The sequence below is a fragment of the Thamnophis elegans genome, chromosome 1, assembly GCF_009769535.1.
Source record: "Thamnophis elegans isolate rThaEle1 chromosome 1, rThaEle1.pri, whole genome shotgun sequence".
Taxonomy (NCBI): Eukaryota; Metazoa; Chordata; class Lepidosauria; order Squamata; family Colubridae; genus Thamnophis; species Thamnophis elegans.
In genome coordinates this window covers 68,785,508-68,806,310 of record NC_045541.1, presented here as the reverse complement: position 1 = coordinate 68,806,310, position 20,803 = coordinate 68,785,508, and the positions used below count along the sequence as shown (strand labels likewise).

At 41.7% G+C, this 20,803-nt stretch overlaps 1 protein-coding gene across 1 annotated transcript; it reads left to right on the top strand.

Annotated features, from left to right (window-relative positions):
• Positions 1–9,244: 9,244 nt before the first annotated feature.
• LOC116514818 (macrophage-expressed gene 1 protein-like) lies at positions 9,245–13,474 on the top strand. The gene is made up of 2 exons (XM_032226587.1): positions 9,245–9,351; positions 10,709–13,474. The coding sequence occupies exon 2, from the start codon at positions 10,747–10,749 to the stop codon at positions 12,913–12,915; it is 2,169 nt and encodes a 722-aa protein (XP_032082478.1). The 5' UTR covers positions 9,245–9,351; positions 10,709–10,746; the 3' UTR covers positions 12,916–13,474.
• The last annotated feature ends 7,329 nt before the right edge of the window (positions 13,475–20,803 follow it).

The following is a 20,803-nucleotide window of genomic DNA, read 5'->3' as shown; positions in this document are numbered from 1 at the left end:
CTCATTGCTGTAATAATTTCGCATTGTCAAAATAAAAGGCAGGAACTTTCAATGTTCCCCCCCCCCCTTTAACTCCAGAATGAGGAATTCAATTTTCTCTTTTTGCCTCAGCACTCTTTCCCAGAAGCATAAGATAAGCATAATATGTGTTTTTGAAAAGGGAAAGCAGTGAGATAAGAAAGGCAACCATAAGACATTCACATTTTCCAAGAATATGGAATACTGTAGAGAATAACAATTGGAAAGACATCGGAGATCTTCTAATCCAACAGAACATCTAGAAGATCTATGGTGTCTCTACACTGTGTTTTCTTTTTTGCCTCCTCCTAATTGTTCCACTATTCTTGTCTTATATAAATTTACTGAAGTAAGGAAATGAAGGGCAAAAAAAAGTAGAAATACAGGTAGTTGTTATGTAGTAGCGTCATCTGAAGAGCTTCATAAAAGTTTCTGAAAGAGGCATAGCAATGGCACACTAAAAAGGTCACCTTAAAAGACTTTTCCAAGAAAGAAGATAATTCCCTTCAATCCCTTTCAATGGATTGGATTGTGGGGAATAGTATATTCTTTCTTTGATGGGAAAGTTACTTTATTTTTCCCCCACTGGAATATCATTTAAGCAATGGATGGAAACTAATCAAGGAGAGAATCAACCTGGAATTAAGACATTTCCTGACAGTTACAGTATAACAATCAGTGGAACAATTTGCCTCCAGAAGTTGTGGGTGCTCCAAGACTGGAAGTTTTTAAGAAGAGATTGGACAACTCTTTGTCTGAAATGTTATAGGGGTTCTTCCTGAGCAGGGGGTTGGACTAGAAGACCTCCAAGATCCCTTCCAACTGTTATTCTGGAATGGTACGAGGACTGATCAATTAAAAAATACTTGCTGGAAACACCACCTCATCAAGGACTTTGCAGTATCTTTGGAAGAGGGTAGTTTTCTATTTTTTACTTTTTTTCCCCAGAAGACAGTTTGAAAAATAGATGCAATGGAAATTCATGGCTCAGTGGATCTTATTACTGTAGGGTAAAAAATTGACTTTTATTCCTTCCCTGTTCTGCTCCTAATTTTTCCACTAAGCAACGCAAGTCATTTAATGGTCAGAAGAAGAAAAAAGCAGAAGGAAAGAAATGAAAATGTGTCTGTGGTCTCAAGGTGGCTTTATATATGGTAGCTGAGAGGAAACAGTGCCGTTGTGACAACAGTATCACATAAGAAGTTTACTTAACAATGTTTTCTGTTTATTTCTCACCATCAGAGACAGCTGGTGAGCTTTGAAAGAGCACTGGAAGCATTAACACAAGTGCCAACGTAAAGATAGTTCAGAGTATTTTTTTAGACAAGTGTAAAACCTGAACCAAATAATTGCTCAGCTAAAACTTGACCTCAATAATACCTATCTATCAGCACAAATATTTCACCGAGGGAGGTCTAAAAAGCAAATGCACAATAAAATCTCATTCAATTTTTCTCAGAAGTCCTTGCATTTAAATACGATTTATTTGTAGGCGACATAGCACATATATTAGACAATTTCTAATGACTCAAATACATATATCACAATTTCTAATGACAACTGTATATCTATACCCAACATTGAGTATTGGATTATCTATTTCTGATTCTATAGTGGAATGGAACAAAATAAAAATTAAATCTGTTTGTATTTGCTTTTACCATGACAAATAACACCTGTAGAATTAGTCCCAATACAAAATCCAATAATCTAATTTTAAAAAATTAAGTAAAAAAGTCGCAAGTTTTTTCATTGAATCATGAAAAAATTAGCCATGTCATATATGTAGTCCTTGACTTATGACCACAACTCAGCCCAACATTTTTGTTGCTAAGCAAGGTGGTTTTTAAGTGAGTTTTGCCCATTTTACAACCTTTCTTGCCACAGTGGTTACATGAATCACCGCAGTTGTTAAGTTAGTATAACACAATAGTTTTGAGGTTTGGATTTATAAGCCGCCCTTCTCCCAAGGACTCAGGGCGGCGTACAACATAAAAGAAAACACATATTACAAAAATTAAAAGGGACATTAAATAAAGTATCCAAAAAAGCCCAGTTGATATTTACAATAAAATTTTTAAAATTAAATTAAAATTAACACCCAAATTAATCATTTATTTTATTCTGTTGAGGCCAGGCTGGTTTGCTGGAAAAGCCAACTTTTTAGGGCGCGTCGGAAGGCCTGGAGATCGGAGATTATGCAAAGCTCTGGGGTCAGCTCATTCCAGAGGGAAGGCACTCCCACAGAGAAGGCTCTCTCTCTGGGGATCACTAGCCAACACTGTCTGGCTGACGGCACCCTGAGGAAGCCGACTCTGTAGGATCGCACTGGACGGTGGGGGGCTACTGGTGGCAGTAGGTGGTCTCGCAGGTACCCTGGGCCTAAGCCATGGAGCGCTTTAAAGGTCATAATTAGTACCTTGAATCGCACCCAATTTTGGCTTCCTCGTTGACTTTGCTTAGCCGAATTTTCCAAAAGGTAATCACATGATCACGAGACACTGTAACTATCATAAATACATGCTAGTTGCCAAGCATCTGAATGTTGATCATATGACCATGGGGATGCTGCAACAGTTGTTAAGTTGAAAAATGGTCATAATTGTCTTTTTTCAGTGCTGTTGTAAGTTGGAACAGTCACTAAATGAAAGTTGTAAATCGAGCACTACTTGTATACATCTCAATAATTAGGGCCAAAGAACAGTAATTTAGTAGTGCACTAATTTTAATAGCAAATTCATATGTGTGTGAAGTAAATGAGGTCTTACAATGCAGATGAAACTAAGATCCAGGTTAGAGAAGGCTACCTCTAAATAAGGGAAGGTGTTAATTTGCTGTATTAATGTACCTTCTAATAGCCATCTGGTGCCTTTGACTTTAACTTTTAAAGAATTAAAGAATTATCATGAAGTAGAAGCCAGGTCTTTTAAACAACCTTTGAAACTCAACTTGCAAATATATCATAAAATCACAAAATCATATCAGCCTGGAGTAAAGTGCTATAATGTATATTAAGTACCCTAGGCATATGTATTGGACCTGTAATAATTAGGATTATTATCTCCTTTTTAAAATCAGATGCTGCTTGATTGAAAAAACTACAATTAAACTGTTTGTTTAGTTATCGTTCCATAATATACACCTTGCATTTAACTGTTGTTTGAGATTTAAAAAAGCATTTTACTATTTTTTAACTTCTTTTAATCCTCTTTTGCTAGGTACCTGGAGTCACTCCGTCAGTATACAACTAATAAATATTTTGTTAAAAATATTAAAGGAGTCAAGAAAAAGACATAATGATTCTGATGAAAAGAAAAATTGTTCTGGATGTGGATGAAAAGGGCTAAATGAGAAGTCTCCCGCAGCATGAAAGGAGTTAAAAACTGAAAAAAAGAAATGCTTGAACTGGTATATTGGCATGGAATGATAGTGATAAATTAAAGGCTGGAATTGAAACCAAGGATAGAAATGTTACTGTATGAGAAAAGTTGCTGAAAAGTAAGCAACAAGTGCTCTGAGAAATGTTGAAAAATGGTAAAACTGCAGTGTAGATAGTGTGATTGTGTAATAGTGTTGCTGGAAAAAAGGTTAAACTATGAACATGATTTTAGTAACATTTCCAAGATAATCTGTCCATCCGATCAACAAAGCTTTCCACTGAATCAATCAGAAAAAAAATCCAGGTCTCATTTCCAAAGATTAGAGGAACCCTATTCCTATTTACTAAAGGTGGATAATTATGCATGGTGAGCCATTACTGTTGGCTCTGTTGTTGTAGATAGAATTTATGTGGGATTAATAAAAATCACAAGGAATTTCTGGTTTGGATGTCTATTCTTGATTACATTGCCCATTAGATGTTCAATGAGATGTCAATGCTTGCAGTGGGAAGTTAGACTGGTTTGCCTAAGGCTACTTCCATACTAATAGTCTAGTCCAGGGGTCTCCAACCTTGGAAACTTTAAGCCTGGGGACTTCAATTGAAGTCCATCAGGCTTAAAGTTCCCAAGGTTGGAGACCTTGGTCTAGTCCAGTAATGGCGAACATTTTTGTAAAGACATGCCAAAATCATTCATGCACCCCACAATGCAATGCGCCCCACCCACCCCAGTATAGTGGGGGGAGTTTTTGCCATCCCCAGGCTTCAAGAAAGCCTCCAGAGCGTGGGGAGGGCAAAAAATAGGCCCATCAGGCCAACTGGAAGTTAGAAAACAATCCGTTTCCAGCTTCTGGGGAACTGGGGGAGGCCATTTTCGCCCTCCCCAGGCTTCAGAAAAACCTCCGGAGCCTGGGGAGGTTTGTGAAAAACAGTCCTAATGGGCCAACTAGAAGTTTGTTTCTGAACTTCTGGTTGGTCCATTTTTCACCCTCCCCAGGCTCCTGAGGCTTTCCTGAAGCTCGGGGAGGGCAAAAATGGCCTCCCCGGGCCTTCCGGAGACCCTCCGGAAGCCGGAAATAGATTGTTCCCAAACCTCCAGTGGGCCCGTTTTCTGCCCTCTCCAACCTCCAGAAGCTTTCCTGAAGCTTGGGGAGGGTGAAAATGGCCTTCCCCGGCCCTCTGGAAGGCCAAAAATCAGCTGGCCAGTATGTGCATGTGCGCTGGTGCTGACAGTTTGCGTGCGAACAGATATGGCTCCGCATGCCACTTGTGGGACACATGCCATAGGTTCGCCATCACGGGTCTAGTCTATAGCATTATCAATTTAAAACAATATACATTCATTGTTTGTGTTATTAGGTATTTATTTTCAATTTCACTCTTTACACAACATTTATGCTTTGCTGTATTAAGAGATGCTTTTATGGCCGTGGCAACATACTTTCATCAAAACAACCCATCCATTTCAAATTGCAAGCTAGACATTAGACAACACTCTGATTGTTCCATGAGCTTGTGGGCAGCAGAACAGCCTGTCTTCGTATCTGGTAACAATCTGCAAGAACATCGGATGGGTACCAAGGATGCAGCTCTTGAGAAGGTCAACTTGAGACACAGAGGTTGCCTTCATCCACAGATTCCAACTTAACATTCTGCCTTTTGTGTGGGCAAATTAACCACTTTTGGGAAGTCCAGCAGCATGACTTGGTAGCTCTGGATCTGAAAGTGCAATAGAGAGCTTCAGTAAAGTATTTCTTTGAATGGTGCATGTCAACACCTACTTTTTTATTTTTCCAGGAGAAATCGGCTACAATGGAAAATCCAGTACATATACAAGCAGAAGAGTTACATAATCGGGTCTTACACTTTCAAACAAAAATGTTACTGTCCCATGATGTCAGGTCTTTTGGAAATAATAACCTCCTCTCATAGGGGGCATAGTGAGTGGTTTCTGATCCAGAAGTCAAAAGGCCAAGCCAAGAATCTATGGGGGGAAAGGGCCAAGAATAAAATGATACTGAAAAGCAGACTTACCTATTATTACAATGCAGGTATCCACAGCCAATGCAGAATCAGGAACCAAAATGTCAGACTGTTCAAGCATAAATCACATCTTCACTGTTATGACTCGAGAACCATTCCTTATTTTTCAATTGACTTTTCTAATATAAGCGTATGTGACAATAACTGCTTGGGATTTCCATTTCAATGCTAATAAACCAATCCAATGCATTTACAGGTAGTCCTCGACTTACAACTGTTCATTTAGTGACCATTTGAAATTACAATGACATTGATAAAAGTGACATATTACTGTTTTTTACACTTACGACCCTTGCAATATCCCCATGGTCATATGATCAAAATATGGATGCATAGCAACTGGCTCATATTTATGACGGTTGCAGTGTCCCGTGGTCATGTGATCCCCTTTTACAACCTTCTGACAAGCAAAGTCAATGGGGAAGCCAGATTCACTTAACAACCAGGTTACTAACTTAACAAAAAAACTTTGCAAGAAAATTCATAAAGGGACAAAACTCACTTAACAAACATCTTATTTAGCAACAGAAATTTTGGGCTAAATTATGGTCATAAGTCGAGGAGTAGTTATATTTCCTATTCCTGCTGGTTAACATAGAAAGCTGTTTGGTGTAGTAGTTAGGATGCTGGCCTAGAAATCAGAGGATGCTGAGTTCTAATCTCACTTTAGGCATGAAAGCCAGCTGGGTGATTATTGGCCAATCACACTCTCTCAGTCAACCCACCTCACAGAGTTGTTGTGAGAAAACTTGGAAGACAGAGGAGTATTAAAGTACATGTACCATCTTTTCTTATAAAGTAATAAAGTGGGATTAAAATATACAAGAATTATTATATTATGCAATTCCAATTTAAATTAATCTAGCCCAATTTCAGTTGGAACTTCTAACCATGTGATAAAACTGTTCTGCCCTACCTGTTCTTTTCTAGACATGTTGGATTTCAGCTTTCATTTAATGGACTTAACTTTGTTGTCAGAAAAATAGAAGGAGGAAGCCATATTAATATGTTTCACACTTGAGTTATATATAAAGTTAGATGGGATTTTAAAAAAAAAACCTTTTTGAATGCCCATGATGATGTCCAACATATTCAAAGGTTAGGGAAAACTGTAATAGAGAACAATTCTCAATCGCAGGGAATATTCCCTCTGTACTAAGGAAGGAATTTTGTGCAGATAATTAAACTGGATTTTAAAATAAAATATTTAGTTTTGTAGAATCTGCCTATGAGCATAGTAAGAACCTTGATTATGCCCTTTAATTCATCATTTTCATTTCTTACTATACCTAACAGATAGTTCTAGGAAGTTCCAAAGAAAGGTAAGAAAGTCCTCATCTCTGTCCCACTGTTGTCTTTCCCAAACATTTGTTATTCAAAGGGTGTCAAACTCACATCGTCATGGTGTTGTCACGTGACGTATCGCAACTTTCCCCCCTCCTTTGCTAAACTGGGTGGGCGTGGCCAATGCAGGGCGCATCTGGCCCATGGGCGGCGAGTTTGACAGCCCTGGCATATTGGATACCATTAATGTTAGCTCTGACTTTTGTGTAAAATCCCCTAACTTCATTCTCGCAGGTTTTGTATAAAGCTGTTTGGTCAGCTAACGTCTTTGAACATTGTGGCTGTGAATTCAAGACATTAATTATGCTTAGTTTGAAGAACAATGTTTTTTTAGATATTTTTTTTTGTAAGTAAATGCGCAGTTTTATTGGAGAATGATTGAATAATGTATGTGATGTTTTGAAGCAAATCTCTTGACAGATTTATATGAACATTAAATCTCAGGATGGTGATTTCCTTCAGAAATCCAATTCTAGCAGCACTTTTTGGCCAAGGAATGTGTGGGTGTCTGCTTCTGAACCTCTCAGTGCATGGTAAAGGACTCCATATTCCAAAATCTACAGATAGATCATGCAGTGGGATGGCCCCAATTCTCTGAAATAAACAAAGGCTTCCCAAATGAATTCACCACAGGTAGTCCTCAATTTACAACCACAATGAAGCCCAACATTTATGTTAAGTGACTTTTGCCCCATTTTACAACTTTTCTTGCCACAGTTGTTAAGTGAATCACTGCAGTTGGAAATCCATGAACCTTGTTGTTAAGAGAATGTGGTTTCCACATTGAGTTTGCTTGTCAAATGGTTGGAAAAGGTGATCACGTGACCTTGGGACACAGCAATGGTCATAAATATGAATCAGCTGCCAAGCATTGAAATTTGATCACATGATCATAGGCATGCTGCAAAGGTTGTAACTGTGAAAAAAGGTCATGTCACATTTTTCAGTGACGTTGTAATAGTCACTAAGCGAACTGTTGTAAGTCGAGGACTAGCTGTACCTGTATCTAAATCTGAGTGGGCAACAGTTTTGAAGTTCAAACCCTTCCGACATCAGTTCTTAGTGGGCAACAGTTCTGAATGAGAACAATATAGATGGGAATCTCATTATTTCCATAAGTAGCTGAAGTGGCCCTTCATACCCACAAGTCAACTGTGTCAGCCTGATCTCCAAAGTTTGCAGAGCTGTAGATAGAGGCGGGGAGCAAAGGAAGAACAACTGAAGAGCAGCCTAAAAAGTAGGTGAGTCATTGGCTTACTTAATGCTGACTACCACAGTATGACCTGGGAAGGTATCAAAGGGCAGATAAAACAAAGGAGCAAATATTTACTAAACAAACCTCTGAAGCTGAACTGACTGATTTCCAGGGGCAACTTGGCAGATTTTTTTTCAGATAAGCACAAGGAGGTATCACATGCCAGCTTTCCAGAAAAGGGACCCTACTTGCCAAGTTCTTTTGGGCATCTATACTTGTCCTGGGTAGCTTTTACTCTCTAGGTTTTTATTCTTCTAGTCTCTTCAGGATGGTTTGGATCCCATTAATGTAAAAATAAATCCAAACATCTATTTAATTACTGCTGGGAACTCGGTCATTTTTCCAATATCTTAAACAGAGCTTATCTCTGCTCATGCTTTTGTTCATCTCCAATTCTAGCCCTTTCTTGGATGTCTTATTAAGTACAGGTAGTCCTTGACTTATGACCACGACTGAGCCCAAAAATTTACGGTATGTTGTCGAGTGAGCATTTGTTAAGTGAGTTTTGTCCCATTTTACAACGTTTCTTGCTACAGTTGTTAAGTGAATCACTGTGATCAATAAGTTAGTAACCTGGTTGTTAAGTGAATGTGGCCTCCCCATTGACAGAAGGTTGCAGAAAGAGGAGCACGTGTCCCTGGGACACTGCAACAGTCTTAAGTATGAGTGTCAAGCATTTGCATTTTGATCACATGTTCATGGGGATGCTGCAAATATTGTAACTGTGAAAAACAGTCCTAAGTTCCTTTTTTCAGTGCTGTTGTAACTTTGAATGGTCACTAAATGAACCATTGTAAGTCAAGGACTACCTATACATAAATATGGTTCATAAACTCTGGGGGAAGAAAAAGGGAGAAAAAGAGAAAATGTATACTTTGCAACATATAACATTTCTGTAGAGCAAGAGATTCTTTTGGTTAATAATTCCTTCTTATCACAGATGGATGAATTTTGTCCCCAAGGCAGAAAATATTTACACTGAAAGCAATAATTAAAAGGAAAGTACCCAAAAGAAGGGGGGGTAAGGAGGTGAAGGGAGAGAAGGGACTTTCCCAAGAAAGTTTCTGTTTTGATTTTGCTTGAAAACTGCTGCCTGAAAAATCATATGATGCATGACTCTTCCTCAGCAGGGACACTCCCCTCATGTTTCAATTGTCCAATCCTATTGCTTGGGAAAATCAAAGTTCATCTTTAGTCTTTTTTCATCGACTCTTTTCTGTTTTTTTTAAAATCAGTGATAAACTGAGCAAAATAGCTGAGAGTCCCTTTGGTGGACAGAAAGAAGCCGTGGTATCCTGGAGAATCAAGCAAGGTAAGCAATGCATTCAGATGACTTTTCCAAAGTTCAGAGGCAGCCCTACTTGGGCCAAAGAATTCAGAAGGTTTGCAGAGTTTTAAATGTGTCCAACCTTTGTTTGTTAGTTTGTTTGTTTTGTCATTTTGGTTGCTTATTTATATCCTTTGACTACGATTAAGTGTTGTACCTTCTGATTCTTGATGAATGTATCATTTCTTTTTATGTACACTGAGAGCATATTCACCAAAGACAAATTCCTTGGGTGTCCAATCACACTTGGCGAATAATTCAAGCGTGTATAGGATAATAGATGTAAGAATTCAAGCATGTATAGGATAATAGATATAGGTTTATACAAGATTATGAATACATGAAAATGGATACGAATAAATGGGGTTGTTAGGGCAGGGATGGCAGGCACATTGGTGCGCTTATGCATGGCCCTTGGAGGTCAAGTAGCTAAAGATATTCTACTAATCAAAAAATATAGAACCAGGGCTGGAGTTTATCGAGTCCAACTACCTGGTCAAGGCAGAGGAGGAGCTTTCACTATCCAGATCAAATGGTTGTCCAGTCTGTCTTTTGCCTTCTCAAATGCTCCAGCATTTGAGAAGGCAAAGCTGTTCCACTGATTAATTGTTCTCGTTGTCAGGAAGTTTCTCCTTTGTTCTAGGTTGGATCGCTTTTTAATGAGCTTCCACCCATTGCTTTTTCTCTTACCCTCAGGAGCTTTGGAGAATAACCCCCCTCCCCTTATCTTAGTGACTTTCTGCAACTGTTTCATATTATCTCTGTATGTTATGATTTCATTCTGCCCCTCAAGTACTGGAAGAGAGCTGTTGTGGTTACAGCTGCTTCCTCTTTGCTGCTATTCCATCCCCACTCTGCCTATGCCATGTAAAGAAGGGGGCTAATTCTCAGCAGAAAGGCAGAATGAGGTTGTAACTTGGGTTCATCGGAGTTTTTCAACTCAAAGAAGCAACCTGGCTGATTATATATTGTAAAAGCACAAGTGGTGGTCTATGTGCATTGCAGTCATTTTGTGTGTGAATTGTATGTGTAGCAAAATGTTATTTGAAAGGATTGGATTATATATTAACTTTTACAGCAATACTAAACCAGTTTTTAAAATCATTCGGTTATGTCTACCATGGGTAGACCCATTTAAACACATTTCTCTTTTCACTGAATTGCCAGGAATTGTACTTGTAACATTTGATTGCTATCTTATCTTGTTTTCTCCCCCTCTAGCAGCTTTGGCTTTGATGATGCTGGTTATGAGTTCTGATATTTGGAGACATCAGCTTAAAAAAGGTTGGTTTAAGTGATAATAAATAGTCTCTTAAATAATGAAACTTTTCTCTTTTTTCAGGACTGTGCAAGTAAAGTGGCCTTTTCCCTTCCCTGACCATGGCGTTTTGGCTTTGGCCTCTCTTGGTGTTGCTGAGTACAGAAAGGGCAAGAGCTGAAGATCCAGGATTCAAAGCTTGTAGACTTCAAGGTCTCAGTGAAAAGGTATTAGAAGTCCTACCTGGAGGTGGCTGGGACAACTTGCGCAATGTGGAGATGGGCAAGGTCATGACCCTCAACTACTCCCAGTGCCAGACCACTGAAGATGGCGAGTACCTCATTCCCAATGATGTCTTTGTGGTGCCCCTCAAGAAGAGCACAGTGGAGATCCACTCTGAAATTATTAAAGACTGGCTGTCCTACACTGACGCATTTTCCGAATCCATCAATGCTGAGGCTTCCTACCTCACCGTGCTCAATGGCAGGTTCTCCACTGGTTCCCAAGAAACAAAGACCCACAATGTCTATGATGACACAGTCACCACAAGAGTGCAAGTACGGCATCACGTTTACTCTGTGAAAGCTCAACCGTCCTTCACTTTCCACCAGGATTTCCGTCATCAGCTTGTGAGCATAGGCAACCAGCTAGAGAATAACCAGAGTCGGATTGCTGAGTATATGGCAGAAATGCTGGTATTAAGCTATGGCACGCATGTCCTCACAGGTGTGGAGGCTGGAGCATCCCTCATACAAGAAGATCAGGTGAAAAAGAAGTTTTTGCTGGACAACGATGCTCAGAAAGCAAGCATCACTGCATCCGCCTCCGCTACTTTTTTCCACAAAGTCAATGTGGGAATTGGGGCCTCCATGGAAGCTTTGAGTAATATGACTAAGGCCTATCTGCTGAATACAATAAATTCCAAATTGGAGAGTCGGGGCAGTGAGCCCTTCTATCCTGGCATCACCCTCCAGAAATGGCAGGAGAGCATCCCCAATGGTTTAGTGGCAATAGGCAAGTCAGGGCTTCCTCTGCCATTTTTCATCACCCCTGATGCCTTACCTGAATTGCCAGAGCCTACCGTTCATCGAGTGGCCACTACAGTGGAAAACGCTATCCGCCTCTACTATGCAATCAACACCCACCCGGGCTGCGTTGAGCCCAGCTCAAAGAATTTCAACTTCCAGGCCAATGTTGATGATGGCTCGTGCCAAAATCCCAGCACTAATTATACCTTTGGCGGAATCTTTCAGGAGTGCCACGGGGTTTCGGGCCAGGACACAGAAGAGCTTTGCCAGGCTTACCGTGTCCAGAACCCTTTGACTGGCAGCTACTCTTGCCCACAGAACTATTCTGCTGTTCTGCTGCATGAAGAGCAACGTACAGCCAACCAGCCCAAGATGGAGTGTCATGAGCAGTGCCATAAGTGCTGGCTTGTGCTTAAGTGCTGTAAGAATATGTGCGGCATCCGCTACTACCCCAGCACAGTGAAGTTCTTTACTTATTGGTGTGCTGCCACAGGTCCAATAGCTCAGAGCTCAGGATTTCTCTTTGGAGGACTTTACAGTCCTGGGAATGAGAACCCAGTGACTAGGACATATACCTGTCCGGCCTACTTCTTCCCCTTGGTCCTGTTTGATAATCTGAAGGTGTGCATCAGCAATGACTATGAGATGGGCTCCCGCTATGCGGTGCCCTTTGGTGGCTTCTTCAGCTGTCAGTCTGGCAATCCTCTGGCAGGCTTACGGAAGGGGCAAAGCCCTGGTATCCTCCAGGATTTTTTCTACCAAGATTCTCCTACTAAATACCCCATGAAATGTCCCCCTGGACATAGTCAACATAAGGCGTATCTGAGTGACGGCTGTGAAATTCTCTATTGCTTGCAAGCGGGGACACTTTTTGCTCAGCAATTGGCTCCCATCAAGCTCCCCCCTTTTCTGCGCACACCGTCCCCCAATGGCAGCTTTTCTGAAACGATCCTGGTGAGCACCGAAGGTAGCCAAGCCTGGGTCAAAATACGGCAGAGTGGGAGCTGGAGGTTGGCCAATGGCACAGATGGGAAGGAAATAGCTCTTCTTTTCCAGGGAAACGACAGTTTGGCACTATCAAGTGGGGCCATTGCGGGGATTTGCATCGCAGTGATGGTAGTCTTGGTTATCTGTGTTTTTATTGTGTTCAGAATTCGGCGCTACAAGATGAGAGGCTACCAAGAGGTGACAAATGAATGCCTAATCAATGATGACAGAAACTATAGAACCACAGAAATACCTCCAGAACTTAATGCTGCCTAAAAACATCTTTTCATCTATTCTTTAAAGTCTAATTCCAGTTGTGGGGAGCTGAATCTGGAAAGCCGGAGAGGCAGAATAATAATGGAAAGCTGCGCAGGGGTAGGGGAAGTAAGCATTAACTATGGGTGTACATAAAAATGTTGGACCAATTGATGATAACCCTCTTCCAAAGCAAAAATAATTCGCTTTGAATTGAGTGAATACCGGTAATTAATAATTCACTTACCTGAATACAGGTAAAATAAGCAATCTGAGAGAAATGAGTTGAAAGATCTAGACTTTATCCGGAATGTCAAATTACCGCAATGAAAGGAAATTAATTCAGATGTAACATTATAGCTTTTTGTTTGAGCGACTGTAGTTCTGTAGCTGAAAGAGAATAGATTACACTACAAGACAAGATAGGAAAGAACTTAAAAGTAATTTTAGCAGACTGAGACATGATTTAGAGCAAGAACAGCTCTTTCTGTAGTGTACTGAGAATTCATTTATATGTAAGGGGATTTATTTTACTTTTATTGCACCTTGACAGCCATCACTTGATACATTTTTAAAAAACAGATGAGCAACAATACCAAGTAGAAGCAAGCTTCCTTTGGCAGTTGCTCAATAATTCTTTGTCAGTCTAATAAATTCTGTGTTGTTTTTGTTTAGAAAAAAGATTTTGACCACTTAGGTGATGATTTTTCATCACTGCCTTATGAAATTAGCCCTAATCAGTAAGATGAAGATAACTGCTTTAATTCCTGGAAACGAATTGGTTTGTCAACATATTAAAGTATGACAAAACTCAACGTATTGGAAATAGAGATCAATTTTGCCTTAAATATATGTGACAATATTTTGAAATGCTTTATTGCTGAATGCTTTGGTTTATTCCCTTTGTTTATCACAATAAATTGATATATTTCGATGTTTATGGTTAATTATTCTTCTATAAGTGGCATTGTGGCCTAGCGGTGAAGACGCTTGCTTCCCACCCGGAAGGTTAGGAGTTCAATCCTAGGTAGCGGCAGATGTTTCCTAGGGCACAAAGAAAAAATACGAGCTGAGAACTCCATGCTGCGAAAAAAATCTGATGCAAACTCACATGGCGTCAGGAAGGGCATCGGCCAGTAAATGCTCAACTCCATCCATCACCTCAACTCTAGCCTGAGTTAAGGGAGGTTTTTTAATGGTTAGTTATGCTTCTCTCTTTTCTGCCAGCGAATTCAAACTTCCTTCCTCTAGACACTAACCTTTTTTCTTCTTTGGGCCATGGCCAAAGTCCTGTCATCTTCCATTTTCCACCTTGCAAAAAGACAACAGTTCCAAAACACCAACCAGAGTCATGGCAATTCATCAGGATGGCAGCATTTCTTCTCTAGTTCCGTTCTGGGTCTCTGCTGTAAAAAGACTCTTAGATGAACAGCTCAGACATTATATTATGCTAAGAATTATCATGTTCTGCTATTTGGACTGAAGGAAGTATTTCAATGTACATACAGAGGGATGGGACGCTACACACTGGCCCCCACTCAAGCCCCACACATTGCCCATTGAGCAGGCAGACTTGAAGAGCAGGAATGGAATTTGGTTCATTAAAAATAATAATCTCCTTAATTTGGGTGCATTGAAATGTTGGGGTGGCTCAGGGGTGGGTTCCTGCCAGTTCTAACCTCTTCTATAGAAGAGGTTCCACAAATCTACAGTGCTGTTTAGAACCGGTTCCAGCTCCCTCCCCCCACCCATCCGCACATCATCAAGATGAAGAGCGAGAGGAGGAATTCTGGGAGTTGAAGTCCACAAGTCTTAAAGCTGTCAAGTTTGAACACCCCTGGGGGTTTTTTTCTAAAGGGTTAGGGCTGCAAGGGTCTTGTAACTTGATAGCTTTAAGACTTTGTGTGCTTCAAATGCCAACATTTCTGAGTCAACATTTTGGTTGCTAAGCAAGAACGTTGTTAAGTGAGTTTCACCACATTTTACAAGTTGGCCATGCCCACCCAGTCACATGGTTGGTAAGCCACTCCCACCCAGTCACATGGCCAGCAAGCCACTCCCACAAAGCAGGCCACACCTACAGAAGAGGTTCTAAAAAATTTGAAACCCACCACTAGGGTGGCTGTGCCTGTAGAACCATATGAGTCTTAGCACCTATTGATATGCCCAGTTCAGGTAAAATAAGTGAACAGGAGAGGGCTGGCAACAATGAATTGTTCAGGACTACCTACCAGATTTCACAATTGAGAAAACTCCCATCAAGTATTTTCTTTGTAAAAGTTCCTCATTCCAGCTCTTCTGATATTTTTCTTAACAAAGTAGAATAGAATTCAATGCTATGACTCATGCAGGCTTACTTACACATTGTTTCTGAATTGACATAAAAGAAGTTCTTTATAGCAAATCCTATAACTGGATCATTAAATTTAGTACAGGTAATTCTGGATTTATGACCACAATTGGGCCCAAATTTTACATTGCTGAGTTTTGCTTCATTCTACAATCTTTCTTGCCACAGTTGATAAGTGAATTGCTGCAGTTTTAATATTAGTAACAAGGCCGTTAAATGAATTTGACTTCCTTTTCTCAGTGCCCATTGTAACTTTGAACGGTGACTATATGAGTGGTTGTAAATCCAGGACTATCTGTATTATGCCACCATTTTCCTCTTGGATGTGCTGAACTAAAAGTCCCATCATCCGCAACTAGCATATATTTCTTCTCTTTGGGCCTATTAGGTATGCTCTGCAGTGTAATGTTGGAATTTAAGGCTTTACAAGCACTCTTCTTGTGCAAAAATTGACTTTGACAGAATCTCTCATACTCTACTCCAGTGTTTCTCAATCTTGGCAACTTGAAGATGTCCGGACTTCAACTCCCAGAATTCCCCAGCCAGCGAATGCTGGCTGGGGAATTCTGGGAGTTGAAGTCCGGACATCTTCAAGTTGCCAAGGTTGAGAAACACTGCTCTACTCCCACGATGGCGAACCTATGGCACGTATGCCAGAGGTGGCACGCACAGCCCTCTCTGTGGGCACACGGCCATCGCCAGCTGCTCTTCCAGTTTCCAGCACGCCAGCTGGTCTTTGCGCGTGCTGGAGTGCCAGAAATCCAAAGACTAGCTAGCCGGTGTGCATGCGCGCACTGGAAACCAGAAGACCAGCTGGCCAGCATGTGCATTCACACCAGCCAGCTGGTCTTTGGGTTTCCAGGCTCCTGCGTGCATCTGCATGTTCCCATTTTGGCACTTGGTGCCAAAATGTTCACCATCATTGCTCTACTCCATCTTCCACATCTCATGCATCTTACGCAAAACTTATTTGGCCTCTTCAGATCAGAAAATAATGGAGTTGTTCCTTTATTTTAACAGCTAGACAATGGGAGGAGGTTGAATTATCCAACTATGAAAGCAGAGTGTTTCTAGATTCATGACACTTTTAGCGAAGTAATTAACTTGTTGTTTGATTCAGCTGTACTTGCTCAAGGCAAAACAAATACACACATACCTCACTTAAAGCCAAAATCACAAATGAGCTTGTCTTGATATTGGAACCATCCAGAATTGTATTCATACCTCATTTATTTGCAACTTGAGTCCTGGCAAGAACTGGGTCAGAAATAAGATAGCATTCTCTCTTTCCAGCGTCCGCAAATATAATTTCATTTATATGTTTTTTGAGATTGAAATCCATCTTTAGCTTTAGCCTAAAAGACCCCCAGTATTGTTTAAAAAATACTTTATATTATTATTTTGAAATTTAAAAAAGATCCCGATTTGATTTTTATGAGACTTGTAAAAATTGTTGTACGCTCAAATAGCTTTTAGCTAAAAGAGGTGATTGGCAAACATCTATTTGAAGGATTATCCAGAGACAATAACAACAATTCTAGACGACTGATGGTCCTAGGCACCACTCCTGTAGGGGTAGTATTCCAGGCTCCATAGAGATATAACTGATCTCTCAATTGCTGGTTAGAAAGGTAACCTCCCCATAGCAGTGGCTGAATGATCTGCCACTCTATTTCTTTGCCATTGGTATTCCAATAATAGAATGGTTGAACACAAATCAGTAGGGTCTTTAGGATCAGTAGACAGAGGAAAAACATCTGTCCAATCATTGGCCTATTATCTAGTTTGGTAATGAAACATGTGCAAGCAAACAATCACACTTGTCTGAAGAACACCAAAGATTACACAGTTCAGCCCTGAGTTACAAATATTATCTTCTGTCAGTAAATTCAACACTTCATTTACACTCTTTGAGCAATCCTTACAAAAGTAGTATAAGTAGATAGTAGGTATCTCTGTTTTATTGGAAGGTCCTTGGTTTTCCTCAACTTGTCCAGAGTATAAAGTGGTAAAATGATACTTGTATAGCTTCTGATCTGGCCTTCTAAAGAAGATAAAACTCAAATATTTTGGCCATCTAATGAGAAGAGCCTAATGTTGTGAAAGATTGAGGGCAAAAGAAGAAGGGGATGACAGAGAATGTGGTGGCTGGATGGAGTCACTGAAGCAATAGGAGTGAGCTTAAATGGACTCTAGAGGATGGGAGAGGACAGGAAGGCCTGTAGGAATGTTGTCCATGGTGTCGCGATGGGTCAGACACGACTTTGCAACTAACAACAACATAGCTTCCGAAGCATAGAGCTTTCTTTTAAAGTATTGTTTGAAATGAACCTCAGTTATGCTGAGAATATTACATAATCCCAGATTCAAAGCTTTAAATCCCTTGACATGTGTAGTTTTTCATCATGTATTTAGAAATGCAAGTACCTAAGATGGACAGAAACTGGTGAGGTGGCAACCAGCAATTTCTGGTCCAGCGATGGTCATTATATAACCACAGCTCAACCATGACCATCAAGTGACCCAACAAATGTCTATTAATTCAAAGCGGCAGGAGGAAAAGAAGTTAGGTGTTCAACACCTCAAGCAGAAGACTCCAATTTCTTTGGACTGATGTGGGGAAACACTATATTTGAGTCTTCATTTTTATCTGCAACATACATTCTGTGCCAACCATACATGGGGAAACTGACACATCCCGTTTACAGAGATTCAATTACACACTTCAACTTATCTGGGATCCTTGGTGCTCTCTGAGTTTGCTTCTTTTCTTGCAGACGTTTCATTACCCAAACTAGGTAACATTATCAGTGCTAGTAAGGAGTGCAGTTTGCTGTCAGTTTATATTCTTGCTCTGTCAGTTTTGGTGGGGATGGTCTTAGACATTCTTTGGTTGGGCTGTTTACTATTGGCTTCAGCCTACACCCATGAATGTCTGTGCCTATTCAATATAAACCAGCTGTGGGTTTCCAATTTTTTTTTACTACCAGTTTACTCATACATGCAATGCTTGCACACGTGCGCAATGCTTCTGCACATGCACAGAAGCATCCGGGCAGGTGGGCAGAGCCTCCTGCTGTCGCTACTACCAGTTTGCCCAATCTGGGCCGAACTGGGATCAATCCACCTCTGATATAAACATAAATATATCTGACATTTTATGGCCCTAAGGAGAGAAAAAAAACATATTACTACACAGAGAACTTATAACTCAACTATTCTTATTGGGCTTATTGAAGAGAGATCATAGCAACTTTTAAATGGCACCAAGCTTACCTTTTACACAGAAACTGTTATCTTGTGCCAGAAACCACTTTACACTAGATAGAAGATTAAAACCCAAGGATGCCAGTGGTAAAGTTGATGCCAGCATTACATTGTTGGACGGCACAGCAATATATATGCCAAATGGCCTGCTGTAAAGAATCCCTTTACAGTGCAAGATGCCATCTTTTCAGCAGTGATGATGATTTAGTGGCAAGTGGTTATTTTCTACTGCATAAGAAGTGATTCCTCTTTTCCCAGCCCTTCCAATTTTCTTGCTTCTGTATCTCATGTGAGTGCATTTTTTTTCTTCTGCTGTTTTTGATCCACTGACATCAGTAGCCTAATATATGAAAGTCTACAAAATACTGAAATAATTGTTGAAGTTTTATTTTCACGAATGTGGCTTATCATCTTGAATTGAAAGTCTGTCAATGCATTTTGAATACTGAAACATACTTTATTATTAGAAAGTTTTTAAATTTTAATTTGAAACAAATACAACATCTTTCTTTACATCTATGGAAAATGTATCAGTCGATCACAAATAAACTTTGGTACATCTCCTCCACAGTCAACAAACATGGCTGGGCACGGAGGGAGGAGTCCCCCTCGTAGAGATGTGCCCAGACGGATTTCAGGTGCTTCATCAGCCGAGAGCCCAGGGAAGGGGTGGTGGTGTGGCTATTGTAATCCGGGAGTCTTTAGTACCTCGTAGGATCCCTGCTCCGGAGCTTGCCGGGTGTGAGTCCCTACTGGTGACGCTGGACCTCAAGGGTCAAGTGGGTCTGCTGCTTACGTACCTGCCTCCCAACTGCGTTGCAGCAGCCCTCCCCTCGCTCCTCGAGTCAGTAGCCGAGCTGGCAGTTGAGTTCCCTAGGCTTATGGTTCTGGGGGACTTCAATTTGCCTTCGCTCGGTGAACACTCTGATGGAGCGCAGGAGTTCATGGCTTCCATGACAGCCATGGGCTTGACCCAGGTAATTCGAGGCCCAACCCACTCAGCGGGCCACACACTCGACCTCGTATTCCTCTCGGAGCAGTGGAGTTATGATCTTGGTCTGAGGGGAAATGAGATCATTCCCCTGTCGTGGTCAGACCACTGCCTACTGAGGCTAGACTTCCGGAGGCCAAACCCCCACCGTAGGGAGGAGGAACCGACCAGGTGGTTCCGCCCCAGGCGACTTATGGACCCAGTAAGGTTCCAGACGGAGCTTGGGGTTATTCCAGATGCTCTCGCCCACAGTTCGGCGGAGACTCTTGCTGCTGCCTGGCACTCGGCAGCATCAGAGTCTCTGGACCGGATTGCGCCACTACGGCCCCTCCGGGTCAGCGGCCCACGGAGGCCTCCTTGGTTCACCGAGGAGCTCCGTGAGTTAAAGCGCCGGAGGAGACGCCTAGAGCACCTGTGGAGGTCCGATAGGTCCGAGTCGAGCCGGGCACTGTTGACATCTTGCACCAAGGAGTATGTTTGGGCTCTAAGAACAGCCAAAAGATCACACATTGCCTCCTTGGTAGCGTCCGCCGAGTCCCGCCCAGCCGCCCTGTTTAGGATAACCCGCTCCCTCCTAAATAGGAGGGAGACGGAGAACCCCTTACAGGGTAAGGCTGAGGAGTATGTACAGTTCTTGGCGGACAAAGTTGCTCGGTTTCGATCGGACCTGGACTCCACTTCCGCAGATCCAGCCGAGACACAGGGGAATGATCTGGCAGACCATCTCTGGGTTGAGTTTCAGGATGTTGTCTCCGGGGATGTGGACAAGGCTATGCGAGCTGTGAGTGCCTCCACCTGTATACTGGACCCGTGTCCCTCCTGGCTGGTTGCCAACAGCAGTGAGGTGACACGAGGCTGGATCCAGGCGGTTGTTACCACCTCTCTTCGGGAGGGCCATCTCCCCACCGCGCTGAAGGCGGCGGTGGTGAGACCCCTCCTGAAGAAACCGTCTTTGGATCCAGCAGTTCTTAACAACTACCGTCCAGTCTCCAACCTCCCCTTTGTGGGGAAGGTTGTTGAGAAGGTGGTGGCCTTCCAGCTTCAGCGTACCTTGGAGGAAGCTAACTATCTTGACCCCTTCCAGTCTGGCTTCAGGCCCGGTTACAGCACAGAAACCGCTTTGGTCGCATTGACCGATGATCTCTGGAGAGCCAGAGATGGAGGCCAAGCGTCCATCCTGGTTCTCCTTGACCTCTCAGCGGCTTTCGATACCATCGACCATGGTATCCTTCTGCGACGACTGCGGGAGGTGGGGGTGGGCGGCACTGTTTTGCAGTGGTTCTCCTCCTACCTCTCGGACA

Bases quoted from the DNA above. Each gene is read 5' to 3' on its own strand.
- LOC116514818 (XM_032226587.1), top strand. From the start codon at position 10,747: ATGGCGTTTTGGCTTTGGCCTCTCTTGGTGTTGCTGAGTACAGAAAGG.